Source organism: Mus pahari, chromosome 1, assembly GCF_900095145.1.
Source record: "Mus pahari chromosome 1, PAHARI_EIJ_v1.1, whole genome shotgun sequence".
NCBI lineage: Eukaryota > Metazoa > Chordata > Mammalia > Rodentia > Muridae > Mus > Mus pahari.
In genome coordinates, this window is record NC_034590.1 from 141,749,300 (window position 1) to 141,764,819 (window position 15,520).

General features: G+C 46.0%; 1 protein-coding gene across 1 annotated transcript in view; it reads right to left on the minus strand.

The window, feature by feature from the left end:
- The window catches only part of Gldc (glycine decarboxylase), a 79,348-nt gene extending 64,060 nt beyond the window's left edge, over positions 1-15,288 (minus strand). Inside the window, exons 1-2 of the mRNA XM_021192925.2 lie at positions 14,844-15,288; positions 14,283-14,361 (exon numbers count right to left, since the gene is read on the minus strand). Coding sequence (XP_021048584.1) covers positions 14,283-14,361; positions 14,844-15,110 — 346 coding nt within the window. The 5' untranslated portion in view covers positions 15,111-15,288. The remainder of the gene's footprint in view (positions 1-14,282; positions 14,362-14,843) is intronic.
- Positions 15,289-15,520: the final 232 nt, after the last annotated feature.

The window sequence follows — 15,520 nt, forward strand, 5'->3', positions numbered from 1 at the left end:
CCATACAATATGAGGACTCTACCACCCAAAGAAACCAGCCCAGATGGTTTAAAAGGGGGTCATCTACCGGCACTATCTACAATTGCTACTATGTTTCTGAAAGTATTAAAAAGACAAAAGCCAGACATCATAGCACGCATCTGGGGAGGCTAAGGAAAAAGCATCGGCATTCGAAGCTAACCAAGGCTGCACTGAGACTCTGTATCAAATGAAAAGAAACCAAAACCAAGAAAAATACAGTCAAAGCAGAGGGGTAGGTACTCTGCCACACCACCTCAAGGTGACTTGGACAAATGTCACGGTCAATTTAGTCATCCCAAAGTCTGCCCTGTCTCTAGTATAAGGGTTTATAATTTTAATTCCAACACCCTGAAGGCAGAGGCAGGAGGCCAGCCTGGGCTATGTAGTAAGTTCCAGGATTAACCAAGCCTCCATAGAAGATCTATGTCAAGACAAACAAGAAGAAAGGCCTGAGCACTGCCCATTCACCCTCCCGGTCCAATGTTGGGGAGGCAGGAGATTCTTGAACTCATGTTCCACAAATGGCTGAACCGAGATAATCAATTCAACCCTAACTAGAAAACCAATTCAATCCTAACTAGATAACCAATTCAATCCTAACTGGTTCCATCTTTGGCAAAAATAATATGTTAATTGACTTGGTTAGAAATAGCCAGGATCAGGCTGACAAATGGGCACACATGCTTCTCACACAAGCCTGAAGACCTGAGTTTGATCCCCAGAACCCATGGTGGAAGGAGGGAACTGATCTGTGAAAGGTGTCCTTGACACAGGTGGCAGAGCATGCATGCACTCACGCACAAGATGCTGGCCAGGCGATTCTGCCTGGTGTCCCCTGGTGAGTTAGGTTTTGACACATTCAGCAAAGACCTGGGCAAAGCCCTCTCCCTTCAAGTCATTTTGTTAGAGTTATTTATCACGGCATCTGGAAACAAAACTAAGACAGCAAGTTCTTGGTCACGCTTCCTAAAGTGTGAATGCTGTGAGGGGCCGTTCCCACTCTCTCAGCCACTGCTTATCATGCCTGAACTCCCCAGCTAGAAGCCAGGACACTGCTACGATAAAAATCTAAGACCTCGGGCTCCCTCACTCACACAGAAGAGAAGCTGTTCTCCAAATGCAGAGTTTGGTGTGTACACAGTTTTAGGTGTCTTCTCGCTGTTCTTATGTCTCATATCCATTCAGGAAAAAAGTCACTTCGGTGCAGAAGGGGCAACCCAGGGTATTTAGAATCCCAGGGTTAGCCGCCATCTCGACATGTCCACATAGCATTGGAAGGACAGGAAAGGAGAGAAAAGGGGGAAAAGTTCATAGGTTCATAGTCAGTGATGTATGCTGAGTCCTGACCAGTTGAAATGGAGCTGAGAAGAACCAGGCTGCCAAGTCTTTAATCGGAACCATAATCAAATCCAAGTAAAATTCCCATTGGAAGAACACAGTGCCCATGCATCACTTCCCATCTGCCTTGAAAAGTATAATTAAATAACTGGGAAAGAAATGAAGACCAGGAAGGAGACATCAATTCAAAACCACGGGGAGGCCAGGCACAGTGCTTCACACCCTACTGCTAACACTCGGGAGACTGACAGAAGGATTACCATGAGCGCTAGGATAATTTGGGATACATAGTTGCATCAGAGGTCAGCTTGCGCTGCAGGGTGAGATTCTGTTCTCACAAAACCAGAAAGGACCAGTTGGAGACAAGCTGTCGTGCTTTTATTAGATGCCTTCAGCCCTGCAGGGCAGCTGGACACCACATGGCCAGCTGTGTACTTCCAACCGTGCAACAGCTTAGGCAATCTTCCTCACATCTGAGCAGCGAGTTCTTTCCTTGTGGGACAAACACCTGCTTCTGACCTGTTTATTCCCTTGCCTCAGAGCATTACATAATGGCCTGGTCCTAAAGGACAGAGAACAGAGTTCAGTGCCCTCTGGGTTCTGCTTCTTCTGAGTCGCCAGGTGGGGAGGGGACTGCGTCTCATCTTCTTAGAATTCATTGAGCACACCTCCTTCCTCCTTATGTAACTCCACAGGACAAAGACTTTCTAAGAGCAGCTTCCTTCCCATGGGTGCCTGAAATACCCAGAACTCTGCACCAAATAAATCTTTTCGTTGAGACAGGGTCTCACTATGGAGCTCTTTCTTGCTGTATAGACCAGGCTAGCCTCAAATTCAGCACCTTCAGGTGCTAGGATTAAAGGTATGCCAACACACCTAGTTCAAACAAATGTTTTATAACACGGTGTAGTTCTTAAACACCTGGCACATTGCTGTGGCTATTGAGATTTCTCAGATGAATGAATCTATACATGAAATGCCCTGGAATGCCGGGCAGTGGTGACGCACGTCTTTAATCCCAGCACTTGGGAGGCAGAGACAGGAGGATTTCTGAGTTTGAGGCCAGCCTGGTCTACAGAGTGAGTTCCAGGACAGCCAGGGCTACACAGAGAAACCCTGTCTCGAAAAACAAAAACAAAAACACAAGGAAATGCCCTGAAATGAAGACAGGCTACCTGAGTTAAGATGTATATTGCAACAAAGTACATGCCTACTTGAAAACATGCTCTCCATCTGTAACCCATGACAAAACCCTTTGTTTTGGTCTTTAATTATATAGGAATATGCATTTGTGATTCACTGTAACCCCCTAATCGTAAGATAACATTCCTGTGGTCCTACACTGTTAATACACACTGCTCATATAATGAATGCTATTCCCCTTCCTTCCTCCCTCCCTCCCTTCTCTTCTCTTCTCTTCTCTTCTCTTCTCTTCTCTTCTCTTCTCTTCTCTTCTCTTCTCTTCTCTTCTCTTCTCTTCTCTCTCTCTCTCTCTCTCTCTCTCTCTCTCTCTCTCTCTCTCTCTCTTTCTTTCTTCCTTTCTTTTTGTGGTATGAGGAGTTAAACAATGTCCTTGTATATTGCTACACAAGCATTCTACCCCCCACCCCCAAGCTACACCCTAAATGTTTCGTCTGCATTTTTAAAGAACAAATACAAGATGGATGTGATAGTGCCTGCCTATATATAATCCTAGCACTTAAGCTGAGACAGAAAGATTGCCCTGCCCTGTTTTCAAGGCCAACTTGAACTAGCCGGAGTCTCAAGGAAACCAAACTGGGCTGGTAAAATGGCTGAGCCAGCAAAGGTGCTTGCTGCCAAGCCTGCTTGAGTTCAATCCCTGAGACCCCTTGGAAGGGAAAAAAACCAACTAGCCTCCATATACATTCTCATACACACACAAAATAAATAGATAAATGTAACACCAATGAAAACTAAGCATGCACTTGCTTGCACATAGAACATCTCTGAGATGGTTCACAGAAAGCTGAGGTTGTTAAGAGCTGAGTTTGTCTTTCTCTTGAAAATCTTGTGCGTCTGAGTTTTGGACAATGCAATTAGATTACTGAGGATAACAATTAAGTGACAACACCATTCCCAGGATGCAGTTGGGCGGTAGATGGGTGTGGTGCTCTCTGAATGACACCAGCAGCATCTGCAGAACAGACAGTAAGCAGTGACACAGACTCCCCCGATTTGTCTACCCTCCTACTCTTGGCAAGGCACTGAGAAATTCTCCAAGCAAGTCACCAGGACTGAAAACCAACACGCTCATGTTTGAGTTTGCCCAGCCAGTGTCACCAGTTGGAGAAAGGTCTTTCTTTGCCAGAGGCTAACGGAAAAAGCCGGGGACAGATTGCAAGGGTGCAAATTGTTTTGGCAGACTCTTGTTGCCAGCGTGCATATCCCTGGCTCCAGAGCCGTGTGGGGACCCTGGGGGTGGGGGTGGGGGTGGGGGTGGCAGGAGTCAACCATGATTGGTGTTTTATAAGAGATAGTTTATGTTAGGATTTTCTGAATAAAAGCCAGAATGAAGATTCAAATTCTGCTTCAAAACTTAGCCGTTCTTTCACATCACCTAGTCATTTACAACACCTTTTTCTTTCTGTTTTTGGTTTTTTTTTTTTTTTTTTTTTTAAATCTTACCCATAACCTCCTGGTATCCATTCACTCGCCCAGGTACCTGTTGGTATCAAATTCCCTCCCTGGAGAGTGGAGGATTTTGTGATCAACTTCTGTTCAATCACAGCTTACTTTCATTAAAGGAAACCAAACCAAACCAAACCAGACCCCTCTGTCCACTGTGGAATGGAAACTGATGGGAGGCCCTTAGCTACTGGCAACAAATCACTGTCTTTGTCCCATTTCTTGCTACACTCGCTGGTAAGAAAAAAGAAAATACCCTGAGTTTTAAATGCAGCTTTAGGAAGATGAGTAAATCTGGCCCACAATTCCAGCCCCAGTCACTGCGGGGAAGTCAAGGCAGCGGGGACTTGGAGCCGTCAATCTCCTTACATCAACAGTTAAGAACAGAGAGCAGTTCAATAACTGCGGCATGCCAGCACTCCACTCTTCAATGGTACAGGACTCCCTGCCCAGGTGCCAATCATTGGTTGACCTTTCAACTTACATACAGTTAACGTCATCAAGATGATCTCTGCCCCGAGACATCCTATCCCTTCCCGTTAGACAGTCCTTTCCTGGGTGATTCTGGACAGAGTCAAGTGGACAATTAAAATAAAACTCACGGTTACTATATGGCCAAGGCGATGGGTGCAACACATAGGTCTGACTTCCCTTTACCCTATTCCCGACTTCCTTCCCTTCTCCTGATCTGGTCAGACCAGATTCCAATTAGCAAGCCACCATAACTCCTCAAATCACCATCGCCACCTAAAGGAGTTGAGACATGTCTCCTCTGGGTCCTGATGGCTCCTTCCTTCCCAGGACAGAGTCCTCTGCAGCGGACCCTGCTCAACCGAAAGACGCACAGCTTCAAGATCAACAGACCAGCAGCCACAGCAGGGGAAAGAAGCTTGAGGGATGTCGTATCAGTTATTTTGTTCCTCAAACCCAGATCGCTCCTTTCTTGGGGAGGCCTCGTCATGGCCTCTCTATTATTTTACTTTTTAAAGAAACCACACAGAGAGACACTGCGACTCATAATATTCACCTAGGACACCAGATGACCGATGTATTCCTCCTCCGGCCAGATGGTTAGGCTGAAAGTGCAGAGTTTGTTTATCCTCTTTTTTGCCCAGGGCATGCTGTTATGCCCTGCAGAGCAAGGGAACAAGGGAAGTGGTACTTAATTCAGCCAGCCCTGCCCAAGGGAAAGATAGATGACAACTTTTTATAGATCAAAGGAACGGTCTATGGAGAGATCGGTGGTTTTATAATCTATAATCTCACCAAGTAATGAATTGCAATCTCTCTGCAGTCAGGACCATGGTAGATTAAGAAGAGTTGTGTTGCAATGAAGATCACCTGAGATCTCACGAACAGGTAGTTCCGAATGGTTGATAACCCGTCACAGAGTCCATAGTAGATAACTACAAAAATTGTTTTCCTACGTGGTTCAACTATATTCCTATAGGCGTAAGTTTTGAGAAAACATTTATAAGTGGAAACTTGAGACTAGTGGAAAAGTTCCGTCCGTGCCTACAGTAATTTTAGATTCAGAGATTTCATCTTTTCAGAGTTTGATAATCAGCACTGAGAATCTATACTTAAACTCTGTTTATACTATAAAAATATCCTGGGACTAATAAGCAAAACAGGCCTGAGCAGAGACAATGAGATTTATGGAGTGAGAAGGATGGTTCAGTGGTTAGAAGCGCCTGCTACTCTTTCAAAGGACCAGTGTTCAATTCCCATTAGCCACACTCAAGTTCCAAGGAATCTTCTGGCCTCCAAGGGGGCACCCACAAGTACACATACACATAAATTAAATTAACAATAAATGTTTCATTTTGGTTTTAGTTTTGGCTTTGAGGCAGGATCTCACTATGCAACTCAGGCTGTCCTGGAACTTACTATGTAGACCAAGCTAGCCTCACCTTACAAGGCTCTCTCTACCTGCCTCTGCCTCCCAAGTACTGGGATCAAAGGCATGCCCCATCATGTCTGGTCATAACTTATAAATAAATCTTACAAAGAGATCTAAGTCTTTATCCACTATACAACAAGGCACACAGCTCCCGGGCAGGCAACTTAGCAAAGACATACAGAAATCAGAAGACACGGAGAACAGCGTATAACCTTGTGATCCTACTTGCCCCAGAGCCTCTGCCTTGCTCCCTGTTCCATGAAGTTGGTCGTTGAACCTCTAGGTGCAAGGTGGATGAGCCTTTCCATCTCTTTCCAAACCCAGTGACCTGAGCTGACCGGCAGACCTTGAAGTCGTTGGCACTTGATGGTTCCAATCCTTAGCCTTAGCCGAACTTAGGGACCTCATTTCTCGTTCTTGCTCCTAGATCATAAATGATGCCTGACAGAGCCAACGCCATTCAACCTCAGCAGGCTCTGAGGGACTTTTACCACCTAGGTAGACAGACACGCTGACTCCTTTCAAACTTCATTTTTGCCTAATTCAGTCCTACTCTTCCTGCTTACTATGAATACCGGGCAATCAGCGCCCAAACTCCTTCCACTCTAGGGGGCGCTCTTGATTCTGCGGACATTTTTCCTTCTTGCCCCCAAGAGAGGTCCAAAATTCAACACAGGGTCCACAGCGCTTGAGGAAAATTGTCTTCCTGGCCCTGGTGACTCTACCCGACTATTCCCCTCCACGTGTTCATCTTTCCCACATTCTGGCTCTGTCTTTCTTCTCCGCAGTCCACTGGGGAAGTCCCTCGTTCCCACTAAGTCACTGTGAAGCTCTGGCGCTCTCTACGCTTTACGACTCTTTTTTTTTTTTTAAATACTTTTTTTTTTTAAAGTTTTATTTATTTATTATATGTAAGTACACTGTAGCTGTCTTCAGACACTCCAGGAGAGGGCGCCAGATCTTGTTACAGATGGTTGTGAGCCACCATGTGGTTGCTGGGATTTGAACTCTGGACCTTTGGAAGAGCAGTTGGGTGCTCTTACCCACTGAGCCATCTCACCAGCCCGCTTTACGACTCTTAACCTTCCCAGATTTGCACTGCCATCTCACTGTCTCTGTGTTCAGTCTTCCTATTTCTGTTCCATTCTACCAGGATGAGAACAGCAGCAGTCTGAGGGCGCCTGTCATCCCCTGCTTCTATCTTCTGCATTTACATGATCTCGGTGCCTGCTTCCAGGAAGAACTGAACTCTCTCACATTTAACATACGCCATGCAAACTTTTTTGGCTCTGAATCCTCAGGAGTGACATCTCATAACCCTGTTTTCCTTACTCCTCGACAATGAAATTGTCCGTTTACAGTTCATCCATCAGTCCTCAAAGAGCCATGTGTTTTGACACTCTCACCTCTGCCGACACCATAATCTGTTTCCATCCTATTTGCTGAATAGTCAGTATTTATTTTGCTGTTATTACCACTTGACTCTAGTGTATCCAGTGCCTGTGTGGCACCTTCCATCTTCCAACACCCCTCTTTATACTCCACAGGCATCTGCACTCGAATGCACTCCTGCCCCTGCTACTCACATGGGATTATTTAAAAAGAAAAAAAAATATATTTTGACATTTCTGTCAACAGTGTGGTCAGCGTGGCTTTGTATATCAAAATCCAAGAAAATTTAACAAGCCTCTCAGTAAACAAGGATGGGAAGCTAACAGAGGAAACTATGGGAGCAGATTTGGAAACTACAAACTCAAACAACTACTGCTACAAAGGCCACAGAAAACACCAACTCAAAACCTAAAATAGTCCAGGGAATTTCACATAGGGACAAAGGGTCCATTCCATCTCGGTGATCTCCAAGTGTAACACTGTATCTACAATGCTGCATAAGTGACTTTGATAGTATTGAATATTTTTTATGATATTTAAAGTTCACCATAAGTTAATATTATGTAAGGAATATGTACAAATTGGCAGAGATGCAGCAGTTTGGTTTTTGTTTTTGTTTTGTTTTGTTTTTTTAAGGCAGTGAACTATTCTAATACTCTTAGAAACTATTCCAAACTCTTAGAACGTACAGCAACCTTATCCACTACTGCATAAGAAATGATGATAATTCCTGAGTTAGCTATGAACCACGAGTAAGCATGAAGTGGTATTGATCCATCGAGCAGACATGATGATGCCCTTCAAGCTGAAGCGAGACTACCTCAAAGATGAGGCGGGTGTGGGATGCATAAGATGGAGGGGAGGAAGAAAGGAAAAAGTGATTCATTAACTTAACAAACCGACCAGTCCGGTGAGAGGTGAAGCCGGGGATCTACAGGAAATGTGTGGAGGCTGCAGTGAAACCTTTATCAAAAGCTGGATCTACAAATATCTTTAAAATCCTCTTTTAAAAATGCACGTGTAGCCAGGCGGTGGTGGCGCACGCCTTTAATCCCAGCGCTTGGGAGGCAGAGGCGGGCAGATTTCTGAGTTCAAGGCCAGCCTGGTCTACAGAGTAAGTTCCAGGACAGCCAAGGCTATACAGAGAAACCCTCGAAAAAAACCAACCAAACAACAGGTGGTTCTAAGTTGCTTACAATGTGCTGAGAACCAAACTCCATTTCTCTCCAAAACCAGCACGTGCCCTTATCCACTAGTCTCTTTGCACTCTCCTTGGCAAGTAATCACTAAGAGAAAAGAAAGCTTAAGATGGGCAGACCCAACTGAACTTCATGGCAGCTTTCGGGGATTGTAGCTTATTATTGTTTTAGAGAAACCATTGAATTTGGCAAAAGTTCCTAACAAGCAATGGATAACCTATAGCCTTTCCAAAATAGTCCAAACAAACAAAATTAAGGAATGTTACTTATGCAAAATATAATTTTTCTTTATTTTTATTATTTTATTTTATTTTACTTTTTTGAGACAGTTTGTCTGTGTAGCCTTGGCTGTCCTGGAACTAGCTCTCTGTAGACCAGGCTGACCTTGAATGAAGATCTGTCTGCTAGCCGGGCGTGCCGGGAGGCAGCACTCGGGAGGCAGAGGCGGGCGGATTTCTGAGTTCGAGGACAGCCAGGGCTATACAGAGAAACCCTGTCTCACCCCCTCCCCCCCCCAAAAAAAGATCTGCCTGCTGCTGACTCCCAAGTGCTGGTGTTTAGTGTGTGTTTGTGTGTACACTAGTGCGTACCACAGAACAACCTATATAGTTCATTTTCTCCTTCCATCTTATAGCCTCTGGGAATGGATCAGACTTGGTTGCAACTACCCTTACACTCTCAGCCATCTCACCAGCCAATAAAACTTAAAATAAAAAATTTTTTAGATCTCTCTTTATTGATGCTAGATGGATTCCATGATCCTTTAAGAAGGTGATGGGGCCGGGCATGGTGGTGCACACCTTTAATCCCAGCACTCGGGAGGCAGAGGCAGGCGGATTTCTGAGTTCGAGGCCAGCCTGGTCTATAGAGTGAGTTCCAGGACAGCCAGGACTATACAGAGAAACCCTGTCTCGAAAAAACAAAACAAAACAAAAAAACAAAAGAAGGTGATGGGGCTCAGAGAGATGGTTTAGACACTCCCAGCACCCAGGTCACGCAGCTCACAACCACTAACTCTAGTTCCAGGGAATCCAACACCCCTCTTTATACTCCAAATACACTCCTGCCTCCGCTACTCACATGTAATTAGTTAAGAAGAAAAATATATATATTTTGATATTTCAGTCAACAAAGTAGTCAGTACGGTTTGATATGTCAAAACTCAAGAAACCTTAAAATATTTTAATACTAAAAATAAACTTATAAAGACTGGGATTTATGGGTGTCCTAGCAGTTCTGAGGCTGTGGGTTCAAGTGCTAGCATTTCAAATACTACTTCTAGCTCAGGAACAATCAGAGGGATTGTTATATACACTCATCTCACCACATCTGAAGTGGCACCTGGGCGAGCATCTCTCATTACTTCTATACTTTCCTGGAAGCCAATATAGCCCCCTGCTGGAACCATACCTGAAGCCCCCTCCACGTTCCCTCACTACACACTCTAAAGATTTTTTACTTTCCAAACCTCAAGTCTAAGTCTTGCTTCCACAAGTTCAGGATACATAATCTTGACTTTGCCATTTGGTTAGTCTTTATCTAGTCCACAATCCTAGTTATAAAGGAGGCAGATTTATCTCAGTGGGAAAGGATCAGGAGGAGCCGGCAGTGCCTGAGAGCCTTGGGGCCGAGGGCCCTCTAGGCAGGACTGACTTGGTGAAGGATAGCAGCCTCATTCTGAGTGCACCATCAGCTAGAGACTACATCACCCTCTGGGTGACAAAGCTATCACTCGCATCTCCATTGCACAATGCCCCTCCCCTTGATCAGTGCCCTCTATTAAACATTTATTTAAAAATTCATTCTGATGACACACCTTAGAACATTCAGTTCCCACGAGCCTCATTCGAACTGATTCTGACAGCTCAGCGCCTCAACTCCAGTTGAATAGTTTGAGCATTGGGGGTGGGGGTGGGGGTGGGGGTGGGGGTGGGGGGGTTGCTCTCCTCTCTCTCCCAAAGCATGCCCGGGAAAAGCAGTGTGTGGGTTTGTGTAACCTTTAATCTCTGTGGCACTTGGTTGGTTTGTTTGGACTAGTTTAATCTGGCTCCTTTGAGATGACTTTACACAGCAAAAAAAACGGAGCAGCACAACTAAAAACTCATCGGGTTTGGTTTCTGAAGTACTTTTTAATTAACTATAACATTAATAGAAGAAGCAAAATAATTTAGAGACAGCTTGTAGCATTCAGAGAAACCAATGCTCCCACTAAAATATAGTTCTTACCTGATTTATTTACCGATTTATTATTTATTATTTATTTATTTACCGATTTATTATTTGGGTGCAAGGTTGTGGCTGAGGAGGGAAATTCATCTGAGTGGAATTAAGTTGACGGGATTTTGAGCTGAGAGGTATTGCTTGCTTCTCTTGAGCAATGACTTACTGAGAGACTGATAAAAGTATTTTTCCGGGGGTGGGGTGGGGGGCAGCATTAGGAATGTGAATAAATAAATAAATAAATAAATAGTATTATTTCTCACTTTCTGAAGTGCTGGAGAGGAAGTCTCTTTCCCGACTGATGGAATGGAACCCTTATGCTTCATCCTTTACTTGCCGGTCCCTGCCTGCATTAGCATCCTCCAGGTTTGTCAGGAAGGGGTTGTTTCTCACCCAAGCAAGCACTGGGCCTCCATGCCAACCACACTTCCTTCATCCTGGTGGTGGGCCTGAGAGCTCCACACTTAGCTTCACTGTGGTGTCTCGTTCCCACAGGGGCAGTGTGCACAGGACAAAAGGATGACTGGCGTGTGCACCTTAGAAGAGCCAGGGCAGGAGTTCTCTGCTTTGCCTGGGACACCATGAAAACAGCAAGGTCATCATTGGGGGGTGGGGGGTGGGGGGTGGGGATTGGCTATGGAGTCAGATGGCCCTGAGTGTGCATTCTGCTCCCATCCAAAGGTCACGAGCTAAGACCCTGGCAAGTTAAAATGCCTCTGAATACCATGGTTTCTTCCTTTTAAAGGGGTTAATAGCTGTGCAACGGTCCTGTGGGCCTAGTGTCCCAGGTATCTGGGAAGGGAAGATAAGAGAAGCATGAGTCCATGAACCTGGACCAGCCTGGCCAACACAATTGAGACCCTTATCTCTAAAACAAAGGGCGGAGGGGGAGAGAGAGACTGACTCAGTTCATGGACTGTAATGAGGACTGAATGAATAGTACACAGAAAGCACTTTTCAAAAGTGCCCACAGTAGGCTCTCCACAAATGTTTAACATTAGCTAGTTAGAATTAAGTGCTAACCCAAGTATCTACTCATTGCTTACAATGATGGTGGTAAAGACAGCAGCCTGGTTCTTACAGCCACTACAGCAAACACAACTCTGCTACAGAAGAGCAGAGAGTCAGTACCCACAGGAAGGTAAATGTGAGTCAGGCTGCTCCACTGCTAAATGCTCCTGCAAGGAACCAGCCTGCTTCCCTCAGAGACCATTCATTCGCCATGATGCAGCAGTGTAAAAGATCCAAGTCTTGTAAATGCAGCATCCCTCACCCTCTCTTCACCCTTGCTCCTTAGCCCAATAAGCAAGCTTTGCAGGAAAGGGGAGGTGGGTAGGGAGAATTTCGACTGTATGATATTTTCTCTAAGGGACTTCAAACTCTAGGGAACCTGTTCCAAGAGACACAGGCTAATAAATCTCTTACTAGAAAAATCTTAACTAAACAACAAGTCTTTTTTTTTTTTTGGTTTTTTTAGACAGGGTTTCTCTGTATAGCCCTGGCTGTCCTAGAACTCACTTTGTAGACCAGGCTGGCCTCGGAACTCAGAAATCCGCCTGCCTCTGCCTCCCGAGTGCTGGGATTAAAGGTGTGCGCCACCACGCCCGGCAAAACAAGTCATTTTAATCCCAACATTTAGGTGGGAGACAGAGGCAGGTGGATCTCTGCCTTTAGGGAAAGCCTGGTCTATGTGGTTCCATGCCAATTACAGGGACAAGGAGAGCCCATTGAGAGAGACAGAGAGAGACAAAGAGACAGAGACAGAGAGTCAGAGACAGAGAGTCAGAGAGAGAGAGACAGAGAGAGAGAGAGACAGAGAGAGAGAGAGCAAACACTGATAAATTCTCCAGGCCTTAACACTCCTAAAAGAACATCTCACTTTAGAGCATGTTATACAAGGGGCTAATCTAGACATTCTGTTTTTGAAAGTCTCAGGAAGGCAATTATTTGCACAAATACTCGCCAATGGCTTCCTTGACAAATACACAACTAGGGTCAGATATGCACTCCTTTAATCCCAGCAGGTCTTCAAAGCTGGGCCAGCCAGGGCCACATAGTGAGACCCTATCTTAAAAATAAGAGAGAAAGAAAGAAAGAAAGAAAGAAAGAAAGAAAGAAAGAAAGAAAGAAAGAAAGAAAGAAAGAAAGAAAGGAAGGAAGAAGAATAATCACACACAGGAAAAAAAACTGTTCTAAGAAATAGTTTTTCCACATTGTGATGTATACATAATATAAACTTTACTCAATGAATAAGTTTGAGGCTTGCCTAAGCTGCATTAAAGTCCTTATTTCAAAAAACAAGTAAGCCAACCTCTTTGTTTTTCTCACATTTGATGGTTCAGAATGTTGGGTGTCCTAAAATTGAGATAGATATACGTCCTGGCCATCTTTCCAAGTCTCAGGTGGTTTTCCTTGTGAGCAAGCTCCTTGCCATCAGCATTTTCCAGCAAGGAGGGCATTGAGGTGCATAGAGCCTGAGGTGCAGCATTCCCGAGCTGTAGCCAGAATAGGCTCAGGACATCTTTTAAAACAAAATCAGCTTTGCATGTAGAATTCCTTCTTACAGAAACCAAACCAAACAAGCAACAGCAAGCTAGCAAGCAAACAAAACAACTGCCCTAGAGAAATATCTCTATGATCTGGGGTAACCAGGTGAGGGAGCTTGGTGTTTTTTTTTGATTTTCTAAGAGTTCTTCAGCTCTGACCATCCCTTACCGTCTAGATTCTTCCCTGACTCCTAGAAGTCAATGCCATATAAAAACCGCCCAAAGACAGCATCAGGACCATTACAACCAATTTTTACCATGGGGGCTTAAGAGATGGCTCGACAGCTAAGAGCATGTGTGTTGCTCTTGCAAAGGACCCAGGTTTGGCTCTCTCTCGGAATGGCATCATACCCCCTAACTGTGGGGAACTCCAGTTCTAGATGACCCAACAGCCCACGCGGTGCACAAATATAAATGCAAGAAAATCTTTTAAAAACAAAATAATCATTAAAAGGGGAAGCCTATAAATAGCCTGAGATTTCTTAACCAAGCAGAAATAGTTTTTTGTGTGCTTTTCAGAAAAACAAACAAACAAACAAACAAAAAAAAACCCTCGAGCTTGCAAAGCACCGCCGCCTTTAGATGGGTGAGGGTGAGAGGGGAAAACGACGTGAGACAGAACAATTTGAAATTCTGGTGACCGAAAAGTCTAAGTCCGCTTCCAAATAAGTCTCTTCTCTAGCTGCCGGACCTCAGGTGACTCCTTTGTCCTTTCTGAGTCTCACCTGATCTTCTGAGATAAAAACAAAAAGCCCTTCCGGTGGGCGTGCATGAGGCGGAGACTTCTAATCCCACACGTGTCTTTGGCGAGGCCTTCTTTGGGAAGGCTTGTAGGTGCCTCGCCAGCAACCCAGGGATAAAGACCCTGAAAGGGGCTACATAGATTCTTCTCGGGGAAGAAAAATCCCAGCATTTTAGGGCCTGTCAAGTACTGAGCAAACCAACCCCAAAGCTGGACCATTAGAGATTATAGAATGCAGAGCAGCGGAACCCCTGAGAGTCCTCCCGGCCACTTACACACAGGGTCTTCCATTTTCAAGGGTCTCTTCAAGCGGATGCTGGCGGGGACCGTCTTCTCGATGAGTTCATCAATGCTCTAAAATTTAAAAACGCACGCTGGTGAACAGGGCAGGCAGAGCAAAATGCCTGAGTTAAGAGAGCCACTTTAGTTTATCTTCAAAGGCTGGTAGGAACTTCATTTGAGTCGTCTAATTAGGGGGTTCTTTTTAAAGCGAAACTTCAGGAAACAAATCTTTTGGAGGAAAAGAACTGATGGGGATAGTAAATCCGCTACTCCGGGTTCGGGAGCTGCAACTGGAGCTGATCAGATTAATGTACTCTAAGTAGGGAGTCTTCCTCCTTTTCCGGCAAATTTAGGGTTCGTCTGGAGTTGGGGATATTTTTTTAAATGCACCTTAGAAAAGCAGGAACAGCAGAAAAGTTAAGAGAGGAGGAGGCACCAAGATTAAGAGCGAGCTCGCTCCCAAGCTGGGGCCCGGGACACAGGAGGAGGGCAAGGTGGGAGCCCGGAGGCCCGGCGGGCAGAGCCCCGGCAGGGTAGAGGGTGGAGGGCCTTACCGCCAGCCCCAGCGCCTGCAGCATCTCCCTCCGGTCTTTGTCTCCGGGGCCGATGTGTCTCCGGGCGAAGTCATCGTGTCTGGGCAGGAGGCGCTCCAGGAGGCGCGAGGCCCCAGCCGCGCCGCGGTCCCCGCCACCGCCGCCGCCGCCGCCGCTGCAGTCCCGGCTCCGCGGCGCCCAACTCAAGCCGGTGCCCTGAGCCAGGCGGTGGCCGCCCCCGGCTCCGCGGCCCAGGCGCAGCCCCCATGCCCTGGCACACAGCTGCATGGACGGCGTCACCTCCCCGGCCCACGAGGGTCAACGGCGCTCTCCGGCCTTCCTCTGGCCCCAATGCCCCGGGAGTGGCCGCTGCCGTCCCTGGATCCCCTTCCCGACCGCTGCGGGCAATGAATGGGTGCAGCGAACTGCACTAACTCTTGCAAAGTTCCTCCTCCCCTGCAGGCACCTGCTCCGCACACTTTAAGCGTCGTCCGAAGGCGGGCGGTAGGATGGGGCCAGGAAACCTTTGGCCAATGGGAATGGGCTGCAGGGCGGGGGCGAGGCCTTTCTCTTCGTTCTCTCTCCTCCTCTTCTCCCACCTCCTCCCACTTCTTTCCCCTCTTCAGCAGCAGGGTGGAGTCCCCTGCCTAATAGCTTGAAGTTTAAGGTCCCCAGTCCTTCTTCTTACACGGGGTTTG